At 32.7% G+C, this 20,613-nt stretch overlaps 3 protein-coding genes across 3 annotated transcripts; 2 read left to right on the top strand and 1 right to left on the bottom strand.

Annotated features, from left to right (window-relative positions):
* The first annotated feature begins 4 nt into the window (after positions 1–4).
* On the top strand, positions 5–6,750 carry LOC125051068 (periodic tryptophan protein 1 homolog). The gene is made up of 13 exons (XM_047651215.1): positions 5–333; positions 470–528; positions 640–770; positions 1,139–1,212; positions 1,397–1,502; positions 1,920–2,027; positions 2,279–2,453; positions 2,779–2,875; positions 3,541–3,711; positions 4,113–4,203; positions 5,350–5,431; positions 6,223–6,371; positions 6,641–6,750. Exons 1-13 carry the CDS (start codon positions 250–252, stop codon positions 6,709–6,711), a joined length of 1,398 nt encoding a protein of 465 aa, XP_047507171.1. The 5' UTR covers positions 5–249; the 3' UTR covers positions 6,712–6,750.
* On the bottom strand, positions 6,632–15,535 carry LOC125051069 (aspartate aminotransferase, cytoplasmic). The gene is made up of 10 exons (XM_047651216.1): positions 15,238–15,535; positions 14,841–14,948; positions 14,411–14,484; positions 14,108–14,216; positions 12,872–13,089; positions 11,872–12,022; positions 10,895–11,060; positions 9,110–9,181; positions 8,132–8,347; positions 6,632–6,948 (listed from the first exon to the last, which is right to left on the bottom strand). The coding sequence occupies exons 1-10, from the start codon at positions 15,347–15,349 to the stop codon at positions 6,927–6,929; spliced, it is 1,248 nt and encodes a 415-aa protein (XP_047507172.1). The 5' UTR covers positions 15,350–15,535; the 3' UTR covers positions 6,632–6,926.
* Positions 15,536–19,952: 4,417 nt separating this feature from the next.
* LOC125050939 lies at positions 19,953–20,399 on the top strand. Its single transcript, XM_047651027.1, has one exon. It carries the CDS (start codon positions 20,099–20,101, stop codon positions 20,324–20,326), a length of 228 nt encoding a protein of 75 aa, XP_047506983.1. The 5' UTR covers positions 19,953–20,098; the 3' UTR covers positions 20,327–20,399.
* Positions 20,400–20,613: the final 214 nt, after the last annotated feature.

Raw genomic sequence — 20,613 nt, 5'->3', positions numbered from 1 at the left:
TTATCCCACAGAATAGAACTAAATAAGTACATTTAAGTAATAGTAGTGTATAATATAATGGAGATGTCAGTAGAAAAAGTGCTTTCTAGTGAAGTTGTCAAGTTATTGATGTGAGCTATCGACTGTCAAAAAAACGTGCTAAGGGCATGCGGGTTGAGAAACAATCGCATATTATAAATCTAAACTCTTTGGAGAAATTATCGCATTTTGGGTTTTAAAAGTTCGTTAAAGTTATCTTTATTCATTAATATGGATGAAACAACGCCATCAGTTAGCCTTGTATCATGTATGCATTTTGTTCGCCGTGGTGTAGCCAAGGCTGTACCTGAAAAGGTAAACAATATCGCTAAATAATTTTTTTAACACATACATATTTTATTAATTGTCAACTTATAGCCTAAGTACTAGGTTTATACCAAGTCATGTTTTAAATTTTTAAAGTTTGCTGTTAAATTCATCTCTTTTACAGATAGAATTGACTGAAAAGGAGCTTGAAAAGATTATAAAACAGACAGCTGACGATTTAAGGTAAAGCTTATACAGTTAATATTAAGACAGAATTAAGCCTGTTGATTTTGAAGGGGGTAAATGAATATATAAATAGAAATAAATAATGATACTATTGTTATTGGGATTTAGGATAACAGAGCGGGCAGAACAAGGTTTAGATGACAGTGATTCTGAAACAAATGAAGATAATGCTGCTCCAGTACCCGCTGATCCAAATGATGAGTTTAACTTTGCGAAATATGATGATGAAGATAATCTAAGTAAAGTATTTTTCTTGTCATGTTTTTATAATACTATTACATTAATATTTAATATATTTATAATTCTTTCCAACCGAGAAATATATAGAAATTACAATATTCTTAACCTATATAATAATAATTCATTTGATTGTTAAAAAGAATATAAAAGCAAATTTAAAAGTTAATTTCCTCACTGTATACTTATTTGTTGAATGAGAAAAGCGCCTAGCTTTGTGGTCACCAACTTAAATCTTTAATTAGTGCCTGTGCACTTGAATCCCACAGCCCAAGAGTCTCCACAAGTACTCCAAAGGGAACAAAACTAATAACAATAACTATATTCATATTAAGAACAGTTATAATTAATATCTAACTATTTGATGCAGGTAATCCCATAGGTCTAGGAACGATTGCAACCTTACCTAATTTAGGAGACCTAAGTGAAGATGTTCAAATTAGGGTAAGAGTCAATAATCACAGTATACATAAACATTATAAAATTAAATATTTATTTTATTTTTCTGTCCCACTAATATTAAATATACTTATTTTATAATTTTATAATGTGTCAAACACAAAGTTACGTAGCCTTGTATTGTGATTTGGGTGAGATTTTGTTCTGCTAGATGTTTTGTATATTACAGACAGACGGCCCTGACAGTGATGAAGAGGATGATATCATTAAATCAGATGATAACCTATTACTAGTTGGCCATGTTGAGAGTGATGCTAGCATTTTAGAAGTTTATGGTAAGATTTACTATACATATATAAATGTCAGAATTTACAACCAACAAAACAATTCCTTCTGTGTCTTTCAAACAAAGTTATTGGTAAATTGAATTTTTCCCGCTAGAAGGTGATAGGGTGCCTATTGGTTATAATTTTAACCCTATAGTATTATGCAAAAGTGAACCATTTTTGAGTTGAGTACCAATAAACTTTTATTATAAACTAGCTAGACTAACTGAAAAACATTTGGATTGTATTTTGTTTTATATTATTTATTTATCAGAGTTACAATTCAAATTTGTGTTAGTAAAAACATTATTTGTATTCATTTTTACAAAGTTATATTATATTAATTTTAATAATAAATCATTTAGGTTTTAGGCAAAAAGTTGTTTTAAATTATCACCAACTTATAATACCTTGTTCTATTTTAAGTATTTAACAAAGAAGAAGGTTCGTTCTATGTCCACCATGACATAATTCTACCATGGTTCCCGCTGTGTATAGAATGGTTGAGTCATGACCCAACAGATCCACATCCTGGTAAGTAAAGAATAGATATTTCTCTTTTATAATATTAAATATAAATCAAGCATGTAGTCTTTAAATATGGTACAGTTTCTTTAGTGTTGAAACATTGATCAATTAGGAAACCTTACTATACAAATGTGTTGTGTGTTGAAATGGAGTGTATAACTGAAACAATAGCTAACTTCCAAATATGTTAGAACTTTACATTGTTAGGAAACCAGCATGTGTTAGTCCTCTGATTAAATTAATACTGTTTTTTTTAGGAAACCTTTGTGCTTTGGGTGGCATGGACCCCGTCATACAGGTGTGGGACTTAGACATTGAGAACTGCCTTGAACCAGCATTTAAACTTGGTAAAAAACCGAATAAAAAGAAGAAAACAAAACGAGTGGGACATAAAGACGCCGTGTTAGATCTCTCATGGAATAGAAACTTTTCGTAAGATTGTTTAAAGTTTTTTAGCAAAATTTCAATACAGTTTTAGAATACTGAGATAATAATGTGTGTCAAAGCTTAAAACTAATTTTATACCGAATTTGAAGTAGTTCACAACACTTTTTTACTACAACTTAAGATGTTTTAGATCTTTCGTGAATTACATGAATATATACTTAGTTAATCAAAGGAGGTTGGATGCCTTTTAGATTTTCCTTAAACAATTGTTTAAGTTTGAATGGTATGGGCTTGTTGATTTCATTTTAGGCAATTACATTATTAAGTAATTGTGTAAATGTTTAAAGTATATATTGTCTTAACTATATAGCCACGTGCTGGCGAGCGGCTCAGCTGATAATACAGTATTATTGTGGGATCTCGACCAGGGCACACCTCACACTACATTGGACTACTTTGAGGATAAGGTAATGTCAATAGATGTGGTTGCATAATTTTGTTATATCTTCACGAGGAATTTGACACATTGCGTTATATCGAGCTAACATTAAAATGTGTAAATTTTAAATTTATTTTAAATTGCAATTAAAAAACAAAATGGTGAAATCTCGCTGGATGCAGATTGGTTTACAGTAATTTTTAAATTCCAAATCTCACACTCATAGGAATTCTTATTAATAACTAATGTTTTATTTTGGCAACATCAATGGCGAATCAGTTCTCAATTAAACATACAAATGTTGGATTACAATGTTTTGTTTATATTTTTTTCGACACATATTTCTTTATTAAATAGCTCCGTGAAATTTAAGAGACTTAACTTGTTAATTAGTGCTTGTTAGATTATATTTTAAGTATACGTTGTCGCATCCTTATTTGTTAACACCCTTATAATACCGCAACTAATAGTTTTGCCCTAATAGGCCCAAAACCCAAATCGTACCTTAATTATATATATATATGTTAACGTTAAATTGTAAATACCGTTAGATTGTAATCTATCTCGCGAGATTGTAAACTGTCGAAAGATTGTGAACTCAACGTACTGCTTACAATTTAACGTATTATTATTCGGTAGATTATAATCTATCGAAGTGAAATCGTCAAATTGTTAAACGTAACGTACTTTCAGGTCCAATCTATAACCTTCCATCCACTGGAAGCGCAAACGCTATTAACAGGCGCGTGCGACGGACGCGCTCGTGTCACAGATTGTCGTACGCCCACAGCCTGCCGTGAATGGGCGTTGCCTACAGAAATCGAGCGAGTCGTATGGGACAGACATAATCCTTTCTGTTTTGTGGTAAGTTTAGATATTATAAACTGTTTAAGGGGTATTCAAATCAACTTCCTTTCAAATGAGGACAAATTAGGAACAAATTGTAAAATCTATCAGGTAACGTAACGTGGTATTACTACACACATTGTATGAAAATTGTACGCATTTGGGCTGTCAAACATCGTATTAACGTAAAGGATTACTTTAAAAACGATCGTGTTTATGTAAAACTCCTTTGCCGCCTTTAATTTGTCGGTTGACTTAAATTATTGGTGTTTTTGACGTCATAAATTGCTGATTTACAGCTACTGAACTAAACATATAACTATCTATATTAATTTTTTCGCAAATTATTTCATATTGTTAATTAAATGTTTAATTCATTAATAAACCCAAGAGAAAAGTTTTAATACTGAAACTTTCAGATGAGCAACAACACCGGTAAAGTGGCGTATGTCGATTGCAGACAAGATGAACCATTGTGGGTGATCGAGGCTCACGAAAAGGAGGTCACAGGTTACTATCTAAACAATTATATTTAGGATTGATTTTTTAACAGTAAGAAGTGTCCTCAGTAATTAGTAAAACTCCTTTGAAAATGGTACAAATTTCTTCTACTTTTATTTTTAAAAAGCCGACAACGCACTTGCGAGCTCTCTGGCAATCGGAGTGTCTATAGGCGGCGGTGTGAAAATGTATATATAACATAAAGCTTGTCCCAACCAACGTTACGAGGTGAACCAGCGAGTAATGAACCAATCTGTTTTTAAATAAGTATGTCCAATACCTTTTTTTTTCTTAAATTGTATTAAACAATAAATTAGTAGTCAAAGTCAAAGTCAAATCATTTATTTCAATTAGACCATCCAAAATGGCACTTTTGAACGTCAAAAAAAATATTGGTTGTTTGTAAAGTATGTTTACGATCGAGATGTTTACGTGATAACGTCTTATTGGTGATATAAGTTTTTGGGAAGTAAGGAATTAATGAAGATAACAATTTTTTCAAATTTTAAATTACATCTATCGTTTTATTCACACTTTTGATGATAAATTTCGGGTGTAAAATGACAAGTTTACTTATTCGACTATGATATACATTTTTCTTCATACATTCACGGAATGACTGGCAGCGCTCGAGATGAGACGGGAGATCGGTCCGTCTCTCTCTCGTTATACCTGCGATCGCGCTCGTGAGGTTTTGGTGTGACACAAGTTTCTGAACATGTCACCCGACTAAAACGATTTTAAAGACGTTATCACGTCAAAAAAAATATAAAGAAGATTCTAGTTGCCCCTTCCAAAAGGTAGTTTCGTGTGGAGAAGAATGGGCAAGAAACTCCACACTTACTCTTTTAAAATAGGTAGAATAGTAGTAGAATCAAAGATCCCAACAAAAGACATATTGCCTGAGGGTAGCTAACGAATATGGAGCGCAGAGTTCAAACGAGCCTCGTAACGTTGAATAACAAACTACTTTTTTGAGCCCATTAAGTATCTAATAAAAAAGTAGTTTGGTAAAACTAGTAAAAAATACGAATAGTTCGTACCGATAAATTGATATAATGGAATTGTATTTATTGTAATAAAACAACTAGTATAGTTTTGAATATTTCAACAATAAAATCACATTTACTTTAAGATAATGCTTCTTGTTTTCAGGACTCGTGATTAGTGATAATATTCCCGGTCTCATGATAACAGTGGGTACGGATGCTAAAATGAAGACTTGGGATATATCGAGGTAATTTTAATTTACAATGTATTCTTAATAGTAGTGATCTGCCAAAAAAGACCTTAGAGTTTAACCATATTATTTTATCAGTTTATTCAATCAGTTTCGGTACTCTGTAACTCTCTATAATTAGCTTATTAATTAGAAGAATTTAATATCGGCAACTTTGTATTTTGGGTTTGTAGCGACACAAATTAACCTCTACACCACTAACTACTAACTTGTCGACTTTAGGGAGCATTCAAGTATTATGTAACGGATTTGGGGGGGGAGGATTGCCCGTTATTGTTCATATTATTTTCGACTTTCCCGTACTTTACATAATGGTCACTGGGTGGTCACGAAACGTTTTACTATTGGATACAGAAAAAGTTACGGCGCGTTTAATGGGGGGGGTGGGGGGGGTCAAGAATCTCCAAAAATTGCGTGACGTAATACTTAAACGCTCACTTAGCCACCGAGGCCTTCGGGCCAGTCAGTGGTTAGTCTGGTCGAGGATCCTCTTTTGGTTGATGGAACTGTTTCACCATCATACCTCCACAGGTTTTTACAGGGGGCTTAGTCAAGATGCCTTTAAAATGACAGTTCGTGTCGATAAAATTTTAGTTTTCGACTTTCTACATACGCTACTGTTAAGGCATCTTGACTAAGCCCCCAGTAATTGAAAAAATTGGCTAAAATTAATAATACATATTATGTATATTATATGTAGGATATAAATTTATTATTTCTGGTTCAAATTGAGCTTCTTAGCTTTAACCCGCACAGATAATTAAAAGTTAAATTCTTAATTTATGCAGCGCTGCGGTTCAAGTGAGCGAGCGTCAGTGTCGCGTGGGTGCTGCCTTGTGTACCGCGGTTTGTCCCGACGATCCTTTGTCGCTGGCGGTGGGTGGGGATAACAAGGAATGTTGCATTGAAATGGTCGATCTTAGCGCTAGTGAACAAGGTAAGCTCTGGGATCCCTTGAAAAGGCCCGTTGCACAATCTACTTTATTTAACCTCTTTATGATTGTACTATGTAATACACCATTCAATGAAATAAAGTGTGTAGGAAATAACTGGCCTTTTTTTAAAATATTTGATGCTGATTGCTGATGCTACCCATTCGGCTCTAGGACAAGAGTGGGTTATTTTTAACACGTCCCATTCAAAAATTAGCATTCACATTAGTATTTTTCTAGTATAACAATTTTTAATTTCATGTTGTTTTTGCAGTAATAGACCGTTTCGGATCCAGGCCTCGAGTCACCATACCGGCTGAAGATAGTAACTCTATGGAATCATAGTTTATAGACATTTTTCAATATATATACGTATGTTATCTATATGATGTTTCATTTTCCCTCAACGGCCACAAATTTTGGAAGATATTGAAACAGTTTTTAGCACATATGTATTTAAATTTAATGAATTGTCATAATTGCAAATTGCATTTTAATCCTTTCTTCATGTGATGTTTTCAGTTCTCAAATGCACATCCATATTGTAAAGGGCCAAAATTTTATAATTTTGATGGTTGCTCACTGGAACAAAACCATAGCCAAATTAACTTTTTTATTACATAAACTGATAATTTTAAAAGCAAAGCATTAATAGAGAGAGTTTTTATTTCAAACGATATTTTTAGACGAAAAAATAAAACAATAATTGTAACTGAGATTATATTTGCAACAATTATAAGGAACTATAACAAAACAGCTATAAATAAAAGGTATATATGTGCTCGGATTCCTTTTTCTAAAACAACATGTATAAAACTTTGATTAGAGATATTAGGAATCCTTTTACTAAAAGCTATAATTGAAAAACAATACTGCATTAATGTCGTATAACAAGAAATATATAAAAATCTCCAGCTGTCAAAAATATTGACCAAAAATGGTACAATTTTATAATTGAACTTTTATTGCGTCCCTTGCGGCAGTGTACTATCCCGAAAAATAAATGGAAACATGAGACCAAAGCATACTGGCGGTTTTAAATAACAGTAAATATAAATTTGTGATTATAATATAAATAATCGCATTTATTTCTCACTGATCATAAAATAATTAATTCTTCTCATTCTATTGAGAATAAAATATTTTCCTATACTAAAACTTGATTCATCTAAAATATTTGATAAAACGCTAGTACGCTTTCGCCCATAATAAAATGCTAGTAAACTCTATATCCATTTTAAAAGCATTAAGGCAAGTGGATTCTCATTAATTTACTACAGACAAATGTATATAATATATAAAAAGTTTATCGACCTCTACTGCCTTCTGGTACATAATTGTTTGGGCTTATAAGCTGCCATTTTTTTGTGAATCTATAGTCTATACTTTGATTTTCGTTGTTCTACCATTGATCCTACTTAAATATAAGCAAAAATCGCTCAAACGTTGCGAAATTATATAAACATACAAAAATAAGCGAAATAAACACGATATTCTATTAAGATGCTTTTGGAAGGTTAATTAATAATTAAGACATTTTCATATTATTTTTACCACATCAAGTGGAGACTGGAGAAATGTGTGTTGCCAGACTGTATAACAAAATCTTATAAATTTCATTCAAGAGTTTCAATGTGACCATGTCTCACAATATTATTTTTAAATAAAAACCAGCTGATATTTACAAAATACAAGTATTTAGTTTAATATTTTTATGAACAAAACTAAGAATGTTCTTCCAAAAGCAGTAATGAAATGTATTTACTCTTGCGCCGGGAACTTGGTGATGGCATCGTGCATGGCCCTCGCCACGTACTCCACGTTGGAGGGGTTTAGTCCACAAATATTAATTCGACCGGATTTGAGGAGATAAATGTGGTGTTCCTGGATTAAATGCTCGCACTGCTTGCTCGTCAGACCCGTGTAAGAGAAAAGACCGATCTGCTTCACTATGTGATCCCAGTTTCCGGGGGTGCCAAGTCTGGAAGTGCAAAAAAGTATAATTTAGTATAAAAAAATTGTAACTTGTTAAATACATCTCAGGCACCTTTGAACATTATTATGTAACAAACATTTTGAAGTTATACTTCTTTTGGTGCGATAGGGAAAAATTATGAGAGTAAATTATTACGATGCGCGCGCCGTCACAAAAAACCGACACCCTGAAGTTACCATTTTAGTTTTTATTTCATACAAACTATTGATGCTATATTTGTACGATATTTAGACAATGTTTCTACAAGAATATATTTTGTATCATACTTTAGCTATCATAAGCTTCTTGTAACTCACATGTCTACTGAACTACAACCAAAATAGTAAATATCAATATGTATAAGTTGCATGCTAAAAAAAAAGGTCCATTTCTTTAATTATGTAGAAATATTTTTTGTGATATTTAAAATAAACTTTATTTAACTAGATAATGCGATATAATAAAAGTTGTGTAGTGTGTAATGTATTAAATACCTATTTTCTATTGTTATTGTCGTTTTTTCTACAAACGTAGAATACATTTTTTTTAAGATTTTTATCTTGTTACGCCAAAGAAGTATAACTTCTAACGCGTGTACATAAGTACACACAGTCGTGAAATGGATCCAACTTTAATATTTTATATATTGTCTATGTCCTTTTCACCACAGCAGATGTATTCACCTCTTAAATTATTCAAGTTGTACGAACAATATAATAGTGCTTGACTCCAGTTAAAACAAAACTAGAAATTATATTTAGAACTCACTTGATAAGTTCGGCCCTAAGCGCATCCCTCATCTGCATAACACGGGAAGACATCATTTTTATGTGGTCTCTCCTGAAAATTTAACATTACTAATAAATAAAATAATAATGGAAGTTATCCTTTTTTACGCATATTTTTTATTAGATTATCAAACACTTAATTTTCATGAAACCAATACAATTAATTGAGCTATATTAACGCTTCAATATTTTTAGGTGAGAGAATGTAAAATGCGAAACGTAAGCGATTAGTCCATTTGGTAAAACGCGGACTTGTTATTGAATTAGACATAGACATAACATTTATTACGAACAAAACACACACAGAAACACACAAAATAACAATAAAAAATATAAAAAAGATGAATGAAGGATAACAATTTTTTTCTTTTAAAGAACGAGGTACGTTTTAATTGTGTACTGCGTGTGTGCTGTGGTTGTAATTGGCTCTGGCTCAGCATCATGCTGAGGAGCAGACTGTTCCACAGCGCTGATTAGAGATTTTTATGATCAGTTAAAAATAAAATTTTGTTTTTTTTCTACATTTTCCTCTCAATTACACAGACTTAGGTTATTTTAATAAGTTTACTTTACTTCTTTGTTATCGTTGCGTGTTTCTGACAAGACGGAAGTCTAGCCTAGATTTTCTAAAAGTGTGCAAGTGCCAAGTGCACCTTTTGCAAAAAAAAACCAAGTTCCATCCTGCTATTAATGCATTATGATTTCAAATATACTTTTAAAGTGTGATGAATTTTTGGTCATTGTTAAAAAAAGCAAATCATTTTATTTCAATTAGGTCCAATAAAAAGGCACATGGGAAGGTCAAAATTACAAGATAAAATATTTAAAAAAAATTACTTTAGTTCCAAAAGGTAGTTTCAATTCTGGAGAAAAATGGGCAAGAATATAATTACTTTTCTAAAAAAAATTACAATATTTTGTATATACATAGATTTGATAATTATATGTGAAAACCGTAATGTTTGGTTACAGGAGCCAATATTCTAAGCATGTATATTATATGTAAAGTGATATTATCACTTATTGAATAAAAGCCAAGTTTTACTTTTAGGTAATGCACTAAGGGAATGCATTTAAATAAAGTGTAGATAAAATACAATATATTTACATTTCTTGATACACTAATTTATATGCGGGTTCAACAACTTACTTTATCGAGAATATCTTTCAAATGACATTACTTTATTGAAACTTATCACTAACATAAACATGTTTTTTGTTTATAATAAATTAAAAAAGTCCAGTAATGTAAATGTCTGTATATATAAATATATTTGATATTGTAACGAGTATTGAAAATTATTAATTAAATAATCAGTGATATTTTTAATAATTATTTGTTTAATTGAGCCTAATGGGAGATGTATAGACTATTACGTGAAGCATAATAATTCAATTGATCTTCGCTAAGTGTCAGGAATACAAACGACAGATATTAATTTGGAACGGCCTTTGATCAAATTTACAAAAATCCAGTGTCGTCTAACATTATTTATATAACTATCTCACGATCATTGCTCCACTAAAATTCAAAATGAACTGTTTTTTTTTACTTTTATTGAAAACATATGACCTGACTGGCAAAGTTTAATTCGTGAACGAAAGTCGCGCTCTTGGAAAACGCAATTCCTAAGACCGGCAACATATACGAGGCTCTTGTTTGTAAGTTTCCATAGGCGATAATTTGTTACCATCACTTACTACCGTTTCTATAAAAAAAGCCTACACTGAAGACCGGACATAAGTTGAGTTTCGATATACTCACCATTCATCGAAGAGCTTCTTATCGGCCAGGACATTGGCGACTACTCTCGCACCATGGGCGGGTGGGTTCGAATACATCCCACGAACCACCCACGTCAATTGGGACTTCATGGCTGGGATCAGCTTTGGATCGTTTACCACCACGGTTAGGTTACCCACACGCTCATCTAGATGGTCGAAAATAAAACGTTATTTGTGATGAGGGGAATTCAAACAACTCCAAAGATCAATAACAACTCCTAAATAGTCACACATACCCTCTCACAAACACACATAAAGAAATACGTACGCACAGACCCACTCATATTTATATGGGAATCTATTTTATTAGGACATTATACATTTGGTTTTATAATTTTTATAAAGCTGTTGGTTACCTAAATAAAAAATAAAATACACTATATATAATTCCATTGATTTCAATAAAACGCCTTTTTATTCTCGTTACAAATTATTGCGATAAAAAGAATGATGTTCTTATAAATCTTAATATATATAAATTACGTGTCACGTTGTTTGTCCGCTATAGACTCCGAAACTACCGAACCGATATCAATCAAATTTGCACACCGTGTGTAGTTTGATCCAACTTAAAAGATAGGATAGCTCAATTTATATCCGCAATATTATTTTATTGCAAATATTTTTTTATTATTTGATACAATTCTAACAGATGTTGCTGTGTTAAAAGTACCAACGTTTCACATAAGTTCTCCTACCGTTTCCCTTGAATAGTTTACTACTATGTAATGTAACAAAAACCTTAGCCACAGCAACGCTTGGCCGGTCTGCTAGTTGTTATATAAATATACATACTACAACCATCATGAAAGTTCATTGTACAATCCATACAAAAGAGTATATATAAGCAGATAGTTTGTTTAATCAGTCCTTTTTAAGTAAATCGTGTCTCTTTTCAATGTAATATGAAAGAAAGAGATGTGAGTGCTAGTCAAAATTGTCTAATTAGATACTGACTGTATAAGCCAAAATTCTTGGCGTATGACTGTGCGCAAACAAGTTCGAATCCTCTCTTCACGAAGTACCTCACGGCCCACGCGTCGCTATCTAAGTCTCCAGACGCGAATCCTTGGTACGCACTGTCGAAGAACGGGAACAATTTGCGTTCCTACGACAATACACATAATAAATACCGGAAATATGATTCATAAACCCGGCAAAGCAATGTTTAGGGCTGGTAGGCACAGGCTAATCACCTACTATCGCGTTTAATGAACAATAAAACAGGCAATTATTTGTTGTTAAGAGGTAGTGGGAACCAATATTAATACCATTTATAAAGGTTTTTAATAGAAAAGGTTCTATAAATTCACACTTTGGCTTTTATTAAGTTACGTGTAGGATAGCAGTCGTGGCTACGAGCCATATTTCTCAATAAAGAGCTTTCGATGAAAAAAAATAGTCACGGGCTGTGTTTGCCATAAAAATAGTGATGCAATCAATGACCACGAGTTATGCCTATCTTGCGATAACGTCGCGCCTAGCATGACGGTCAAGGTTCATATAATCTGTACGTATAATATATAAAATATATAAATTCGTAAGCATGATATAACTGTATTTGCTTTCGCATTTCAATACGATTAATGGCCTCAAGTTATTTTTCGCATATTTCTTATTTAATAAGGTAGGAGTAACCTATTTTGACTGACTGACTTTATAAAAAAACACAATTAATATGAATTAAAACATTTTCTTTGAGGCGAAATTATTTTTCTGAATTAACACTACATGCCACAATTTCTTTTCCCCAAAATTCACACAAAAAGTTGAATACGGCTTACGGCTTTTATATTGTGAGATGATATAAACGTCCTCTATTTGCGAATATGGATAATAGTAGTAGTAACAGTATTAAAACAAATGTATATCAATAATTGCTTCTGTCATTATAAAGGTCCATTAATTAATAATAAAGTAATATTGTTTACGTTAAAAGCCTAGTATTTTAACTAACCTCCATAACATCAGCGATCTTAATCCATTGTTCATGAGTGGGGTCTATTCCAGTAGGATTATGCGCACACGCATGTAACAGTATGACCGAGTTCTCAGGTGCATTCTTTAGGTCTTCGATCATTCCATCGAAGTCTATAGCTCGGGTCTTGGGGTTCCAGTACCTGTAAACGCGCGGCTGTGTGAAGCCAGAGTTTACGAAGACCAAATGGTGATTTTCTGAAAGCAAATAATAATAATTATTAGAAAATAATATAATTTTATATTTAGAGCTCAGTTTTAAGGCATACCAGTTTTGCACAATTCTTCGCATTTTATCAGAGATTTTTGCCTGCCATTGAAAGCTTGGGTGTTTCACTAACCATAACTTCAAAATTATATTTCATGTACGCGAGACCCACTCGTTTAAATAAAACTAGTTTAACGAAAATAATTTCAAGTTTAAGGTTCTTGTTCTTAGGTAAAAAATGACCCGCTTTAAAGTTTAAACACCTATAGACTATACCTAACGGGACTTTGATATCACGTAAGTATGTTCATCACATTTTGCGTTACACGCGCAGATTATTTAATCTTACTTAAAATTTCTGCAGTATCAAAATATTCACTCATAATTTAGATATACGTATTACACAATGACTTGTTCAAATCCGATACAATTTTACGTAATAAAAACATAAATGATGAAATACGATAAACATTTGTTACAAAAGTGGTTCTAATCAGACTTAATCATAATAAGAAAATTTATGTCGTAGGATTTTAAAGCGATAAGATTAATTAGATATTATTTTTACTCGGCCGACAATACTATTTTTTCATTAAATAATTAAAAAGTAATCATAAAATTTTCATAGTATCCATATGTTTTTAATAAAAATAATAATAAATCCTTTATTTATACAATCATTACTTTAAGATGAGGCTAAATATGTATTAGGTTGTAACCCAGCTTGATATAAATTAAGCCTATTTAATATAAAAACGACAAATTGTGTTGCATAGCTATTTTTGTCGAGCAATGAAGAAAGTAACAATATTCTGCTGGGAGAAAGTAGTCCATTGTTAGTTTAAAACTTTCCACATCATAAGATATTTTCTCTATATTTCTCTAAACTAATACAATAAGCTACTTTTCAAAACCAATCATATTTCTAATGATATAAAGAAATATTTTTTTTTAATAAAAATACTATTCCTTTAGATTTTTGAAGTGTTTAAAATAACTACAGCTTACCCCATGTTGGGTTGGAGTAATAGAATGTGGTGTATTTAAGATGCTTGTTCAAAAATTCTGCACCAATTCTCAGACCACCGGTGCCAGATAGAACTTGGATACCAAAGGTCTGTAAAAACGTTAAATAAATTCAGCAAATCATAAGGTCAAATGCCAAAAGCTAATACAAAATCAAAACAACTGAGCGATTATAACTTTGAACAAATGGACTTAACTGAAATGCATAAGTGTATGAAAAAAACAAATAGACTTTTGCAAAAATATTAAAATAAAATTTTCAATAAACATGCAAAAAACACTCACCTTTCCTTCAGAGATAGCAGAACTATCTTCACCCAATAGCATAGACACAGAGAGGTTACTGAACTGCTCAAGACCTAAGACAAATATATAATTTACTCTACTTCAAAGTCAAGTCAAGTTAAAACTTAAAAGTGAACATAATGTTTCCCAAAAATGATAAAATTTATTATCCATTTAAAATAAACTATTTCATGTAAGCTGATAAGCAAGTATTTCTCCTAAACTTGTTAATAATAAAAACACGAACATAAACAAATTAAGATATATAAATATATTATATAATTTAGCATTTAAGTAGGTATGTCAATTTTGGTCTTATAAATAATCATAGGCTTCAAAAATTAACATAACATTTTACTGAATATAAATAATATTTAAAAATACTTCTAGAACTTAATTGGGTAACTAAAATTAGATTTTGTTGTTTTACCAAGAACAGGAAGATATTCATGTAAAAGAGTTGAATCGGCTGCCATCAGCTTCTCCATTTTCTGAACAACAGGGAGGACCCATGGTTTACCAGTTTCATCTCTGTATGCTAAAAAAACATACAGTTAGATTTTGATGTGAACTATTCTAATTTATTTAGAAAAGATATTTAAGAAAACGCCAACGCAATCGCAATTACACAAACTTCAAGATACACTTGCATGCGAAGATTTTGGTGACAATTTTATTGGCTGAGGAAAACAACAATTTCATCAATCGGTGTTTACTTAGGACGCTATTGATACGACAACGTCAATTTACCGGCTTCCAGTAATGAATACATTACATAACAATAGGAAACTGTATTTTAAAAAAAATATAGTATCTATATAACTTACCACCAACTCCCAAATTTACTTTATTTTTATTTGTATCGTCTGTAAAGAGTTTATTAAGCTGGAAAACCTCAATTGGCGGGCCTTGTTCAACAACCGCGAAACGAGAACTCATTTTGTGTTGATAAAAATTTCAACTGATCAACACAAGCTATATGCACAAGTGGCTAAATAAAACTAAAGAAAACGGTAATTTAAGCAGATAAACCAAATTCTAATTGAATATTCGCAAACTTCGCACTGTAGCAGTTATCTTCTATTTTGACCAATTTGACCTTTTCCAGTTAGCAATGTCATGAGTGTCAACAGGCCGGACCGATATGTCTAAAGCAGCTGATCACAACAGACTAATAAAGGTTTTAGGTATAAATATACAGTCTCAAGGAAAGTCAAAGGATATTTAAACCAAATAAAACAATTATTTTATTAATGTATCAAAAGGCATGAAAAGTTACATAATTACTAGCAATACTATGCTTCATCAAAATATTTTAAAAATCAATGTTTTGGGTTGCTTGATTGTGTTAAAATAAAACTCCCTAATTCTTTGTAGAGAAGAGGTGAAGATGGAAATGAATTTTATTTTCAAAACTATGAACATTTATACCTTTTTTATTTTTTTGGAATGGAATCTCGCTGTTGGCCTTAAGGGCCTTTACAGCTCAGCTCGGGCTGTTTTGTGCGAGCGTAGCTCGGTCTGAATGGGCGTTTAATTTTATCCCACGACTAGTGCAAGGGCGTCTCCTGTAAGACTCTAACCTCGGCTTGGGCCGTCGCAGGGTGGTCAATCGCTTGAAGGGCAGGACGGAAACTCACTGGAGCGAGCGAAATACGCAGCCTTCCCGGTGAAGGCGGTTTTATACCCTAATCTGTTTTTAGTTATTATTATTATTGGCCGCGCGGGCGGCTATTAATTTGGTTATTAGCTATCGTGATTGGATCGAGGAGGCGCTTTTTGACTACCTTCGCGTACAGCTGGCTCAGCGTGTTGAGAAGGCTGATAGGGCGGTAATTGGTAGGGTTGTTACGGGGCCCAAACAACCAAATATGAAACATATGCAGAAATTCTGCAGCTCATCATTCATATTAGGTGGTGGGTCTGCATAATCGAAAATAGGTAGCAGAAGGGATTGCGCTAACTTAGATTTAGTGCGGATAGGAAGGAAATTAGAATGATAAATCAGAGTATTAGAAGCGGCGTAAAGTTTACGGCTGATCTCCTTTACGTGATGACCCCAGGATAACGTTTTATCGAAGAAGGCCCCAAGGTTTTTAGCAGCCTTATTGAGAGCCAAGGCCACGCGGTCAAGATCAAGGCCAGGGAGCTGAGCCCATTTGACCCTTGAAATAAAGAAAGGGCTTACGATGACAATGACTGCAGGATTAATTTTAAGACAAAGTCTTTACTCCGGTTGGCTATATTATGAAGATCATCATTCATCTCCTGTATCGCAAGAGGAATTTCCAGTGTAGACTGAACGTAAATTTGAAGGTCATCAGCGAAAAGCTGGTAATTAGCCGATAAACGCGCTGTCAGGGTGTTGATAAAGAGATAATAGAAGTGGCGAAAGTACGCCACCTTGCGGAACACCAGTACCTACTTACACTGAGAGTAGGTATCATTGATTTTACTACGCTGGCGACGCCCGTAAAGATAGAAATAAAACTAGTCAATAGCGGATGAAGAGCTTTTCAAACAACCCAAGCAGAATTTCAAAGTCCACAGTATTGAAAGCATTGCTAAAGTCAAGCAGAGTGAGAACAGTGAACACATATTTATTTCTTACATCTATAATTATTGTTTCCAATTAGAATAACAGCTGTTCGCATTTTTGCTGGGTAAGCACCGTTTGCGCCCAACAAATACTTATAACATTAATTAATACATTCTAAACAAAATTCTGAACTTTGAGGTTAATAACGCTCAGAGACCATATTTATTATATGTATATTTAAGATTGTTATTACATCAGCTACGTAGAAAAGAACAAAGGCAATCTTCGCTTCAGTTTATGACATCAAACAAACACTGGTATTAAAAAGTTCAGGACATAATTATGCCTGGTTTGACCTAAGGTATGTAAGGTTTTTAATACTTCGTGTAGACGGGATTTTTTAGCCGCTTTACTCTAGGATCATTAGCTCTCATAATCATGTAAGTGGATTTATATTCTCTATTTTCACCATTATTTTTCGTGTATTGGTCCAATCCAGCCAATCCCAGGCCAATCCCAACCAGAGCACAAATAGATGAACACATCACTCCTGGAATTTCCCAAAAACCTTGCTTTATCAATCCTAACCATGATTTTCCAAAGTCGACTTGGTGCCCTATAGTTTTTGGCATTGGCATTTTAAATAAATGTTTGTTCTTTAATAATTATAAAATAATAACGTGTGAAAAAGCTAATTTCTATTAGATTATATGATACTCTTCAATCATTAAACATATTTTTTCCATATAGCAAAATATAATGACATTACTGACATTTATTTTTATTTGATATTTTTTATAAATTATAGAAGTAGGAAATAGCTAAATAAAAACTACCCTTTCATTATTTTTATGTCTGTGGTTGCTTTTCGTGGGCTTCAAACCTATATAATGGGCTGTTTGACACGATTTCATAACCATTTTATACATTGATATACAAAAAACCCAAGATGCACACTCAACGTCTAAAAAACGTCCTCAAAAAATGAGCGCAACATTCTAAATTGTGCGCTCATTTCAAATAGTCTCGCGTCCCTCGCGTCTGGGAGCAGTTGTTAAAAATGTCAAAGTGTTCTGTGAGAAATTGTAAATATATAACGTCAAGAAGGCTAAAAAAGGATGGGATATCGTATTTTCGGTAAGTAAAAAACTTTAGTCATTAGTTTTTGTTGTTTTTATGACTGATTATAACAAGCAATGTGTGATTTTTATTTATTTTTTCTAAAAACTTTCAACGCACAAACTTCTATACGGCCAACTTCAATGGCTGCTTGTTCAGTGTTAAAACAACGCATTACAGTCTTCTTTTTATTTTAGTCGCATTATAAGAATTATCCCTGTTCTAATAAGTGGAGTCGATGTTATTTATTTGTGTTTTTATTTATAAATAAATTTATATACTTTTGAACTTTTTTGTGTGTAGTTTTTGACAAATATATTTACGCTATATAAAGTGTATCAGGAGGTAGCCAATTTAATTTTTTTTTTAATTTAAAGAAAAAACTTTTTAACCGGATTAAAGTTATGTATTATTATAAATTTAACATCCAACACCTGTTGTCTTCAGTCACCGTGACCACGCACGCTGTAAAGCACGCGAAACGTCGGATAAATTTAAAATTATGTTAAATAGTTGTAAATAAAAAAGTCATGTTTGACTCCACTCAATACCTTGTCCTACCGACCACAGTCGGTCGTAAAATTTTATTGCTTTAATTACACTGCGTTGTAATAACAACTTTAAACAATTCGCGTAAGGTTGATTTTGCAATAATATATGCTTGTAACTTACCTATAGAAAGAGACAGAAGTAGTGTTTCGGGACACTTTCGAGCGTTACTTTTATTCGAGACTGTGTATCTTGGGTTTTTTGTATATTGCTATACAATATATTGTTATTTGAAATTTTGTTATTGGCTTTAAAACGTCAAATAAAACATTTACTTTTTCAAGAACCCGCCAAAATGCTTCTGTAGGTCAGTGTCAAACGTCAGGGTTTTACGTATAATAATATTTCTTAAATTACACAAATACAAATATTATAATATTTTATATTACAATCATAATCAGTCTTCGAGGACATTGACTCTAACGCAGTATGTATTAGTAATTATTTTGCCTTTTACATGTCTATTATCTTAGTCATCATTGTTCAACTCATCTGTAAATTGCGTGTTCGGTTATTAAGATAATTATTTGCTGTATCCAAAGTTTTTAAGCTATTGCATAGATTTTTTCGCGGGCTTTGAGCGCGGTCTGAAATCCGCATCAAGAAATTTCGTAACGAAAATAAACCGTACACAGGATGACGTAATATAGGTGCGGCCATACTGCGTCTTAAGGCTACCACTGACGAAACGTCCATTTAGTAGACTTCCTTTTGGATGCACTCCAAATGGATTATAAATAAAAAAAAATATTTTTTTATTAATTTTAATAAAATACACACAACTGCTGCCACCAGTAAAGTATTGTTATCCATAGTATTATTTATTTCCGTTCCGTACGATTGCAAAGTTCGAAGTGACGCCATGCATCCAAATGGAAGTATTGTGAATGGTACCGTATCTCGATAAATTTCCATTTGGAGTGCATCCAAAAGGAAGTCTACTAAATGGACGTATCGTCAGTGGCCGACTTTAGAGTGGGACAGAACGCATACTGCGTATTCACATCTCTTTAACTAAATCGGTCACGTAGCGCAAGCGCGGCTGGTACAGCCGGAACGCGTTAGAGTGAGGCAGACTATAGAGGCGTGTTAGGCTTTTCTCCACTGTTCCGGTCCGGCAAACGTTAATTACCGATCCGATTTAGAAACTCACAACAGTACTTACGTACTTTTCCACTACTCCGGCATCCGGTTTTTAGGTATCCGATAACTTGCTAGATCGGAACGCAGTGTTTTATCGGTCTTAAGACGCGTCAAATATTATATTGTACAACAAGAATAAATTTGAGAGTTGAGACCATAGATCATAGACCTACATTTGTCATTTGTCATACTGACATTTACGGATATGACCTCTTAAGACGCAAAAATCAAAATCCCAAAAATAATAACTATGGTTAAGACTTAGGCCGTTCAGCGATCGTTTTCCTTAGCCTATTAAATTTTTTGTGAGTGAGTACACGGCTACATATTTTAGAACAATGGCAGCGCAAGCGTCAAGAAAGACTCTTGCTCAGTTAATCAGACAAGGATACGACGAAATACCAGAAATATACGCAGGCACTGCCCTTGCATTGGTGGGAATAGGCCTGGGTTCCGTAGGATGTTACAATTACTTTAAAAGAGATGGAGATAATAAAAGGTACAAGAAAATGTACGTAGTTATGAGACCCGATGACCCCAGAGTAGCAAAGATTAGAAAAGACTAAGTTTTATTAAGTGAAGTAGTGGATAAATAGTTGCAATTATGTAATGTACAATAAAGTTACTAAAAACTATATTTTTAGGCATTTTTAATTTTAAACTTACCTATTCATGTTATAAAATTTAAGACAATAATGAATATATCCATCCCAGCCTTATCATAGGCCATATGACCATGGTGCCATAAAAAATCAAAGTTTTTATTTATTTGAAATTCTATCCAGAATAGTTTCATGATTGTGTATAAAATCACTCAACCAAAATATCACCTATTTGATGATAACTGCATTAG

This window comes from Pieris napi, chromosome 7 (assembly GCF_905475465.1).
Source record: "Pieris napi chromosome 7, ilPieNapi1.2, whole genome shotgun sequence".
NCBI classification, from domain to species: Eukaryota; Metazoa; Arthropoda; class Insecta; order Lepidoptera; family Pieridae; genus Pieris; species Pieris napi.
The sequence above is the reverse complement of the archived record's forward strand: the minus strand, read 5'-3'. Positions and strand labels throughout refer to the sequence as shown.

Coding starts and splice junctions, on each gene's coding strand:
- LOC125051068 (XM_047651215.1), top strand. CDS start 250: ATGGATGAAACAACGCCATCAGTTAGCCTTGTATCATGTATGCATTTT. Junction 1,213..1,396: donor GTGAAGATGTTCAAATTAGG/GTAAGAGTCAAT, acceptor TGTATATTACAG/ACAGACGGCCCTGACAGTGA. Junction 3,712..4,112: donor ATAATCCTTTCTGTTTTGTG/GTAAGTTTAGAT, acceptor TGAAACTTTCAG/ATGAGCAACAACACCGGTAA.
- LOC125051069 (XM_047651216.1), bottom strand. CDS start 15,349: ATGAGTTCTCGTTTCGCGGTTGTTGAACAAGGCCCGCCAATTGAGGTT. Junction 13,090..14,107: donor TTACTCCAACCCAACATGGG/GTAAGCTGTAGT, acceptor ATTTGCTTTCAG/AAAATCACCATTTGGTCTTC. Junction 9,182..10,894: donor AAGAAGCTCTTCGATGAATG/GTGAGTATATCG, acceptor TTAAATTTTCAG/GAGAGACCACATAAAAATGA.
- LOC125050939 (XM_047651027.1), top strand. CDS start 20,099: ATGGCAGCGCAAGCGTCAAGAAAGACTCTTGCTCAGTTAATCAGACAA.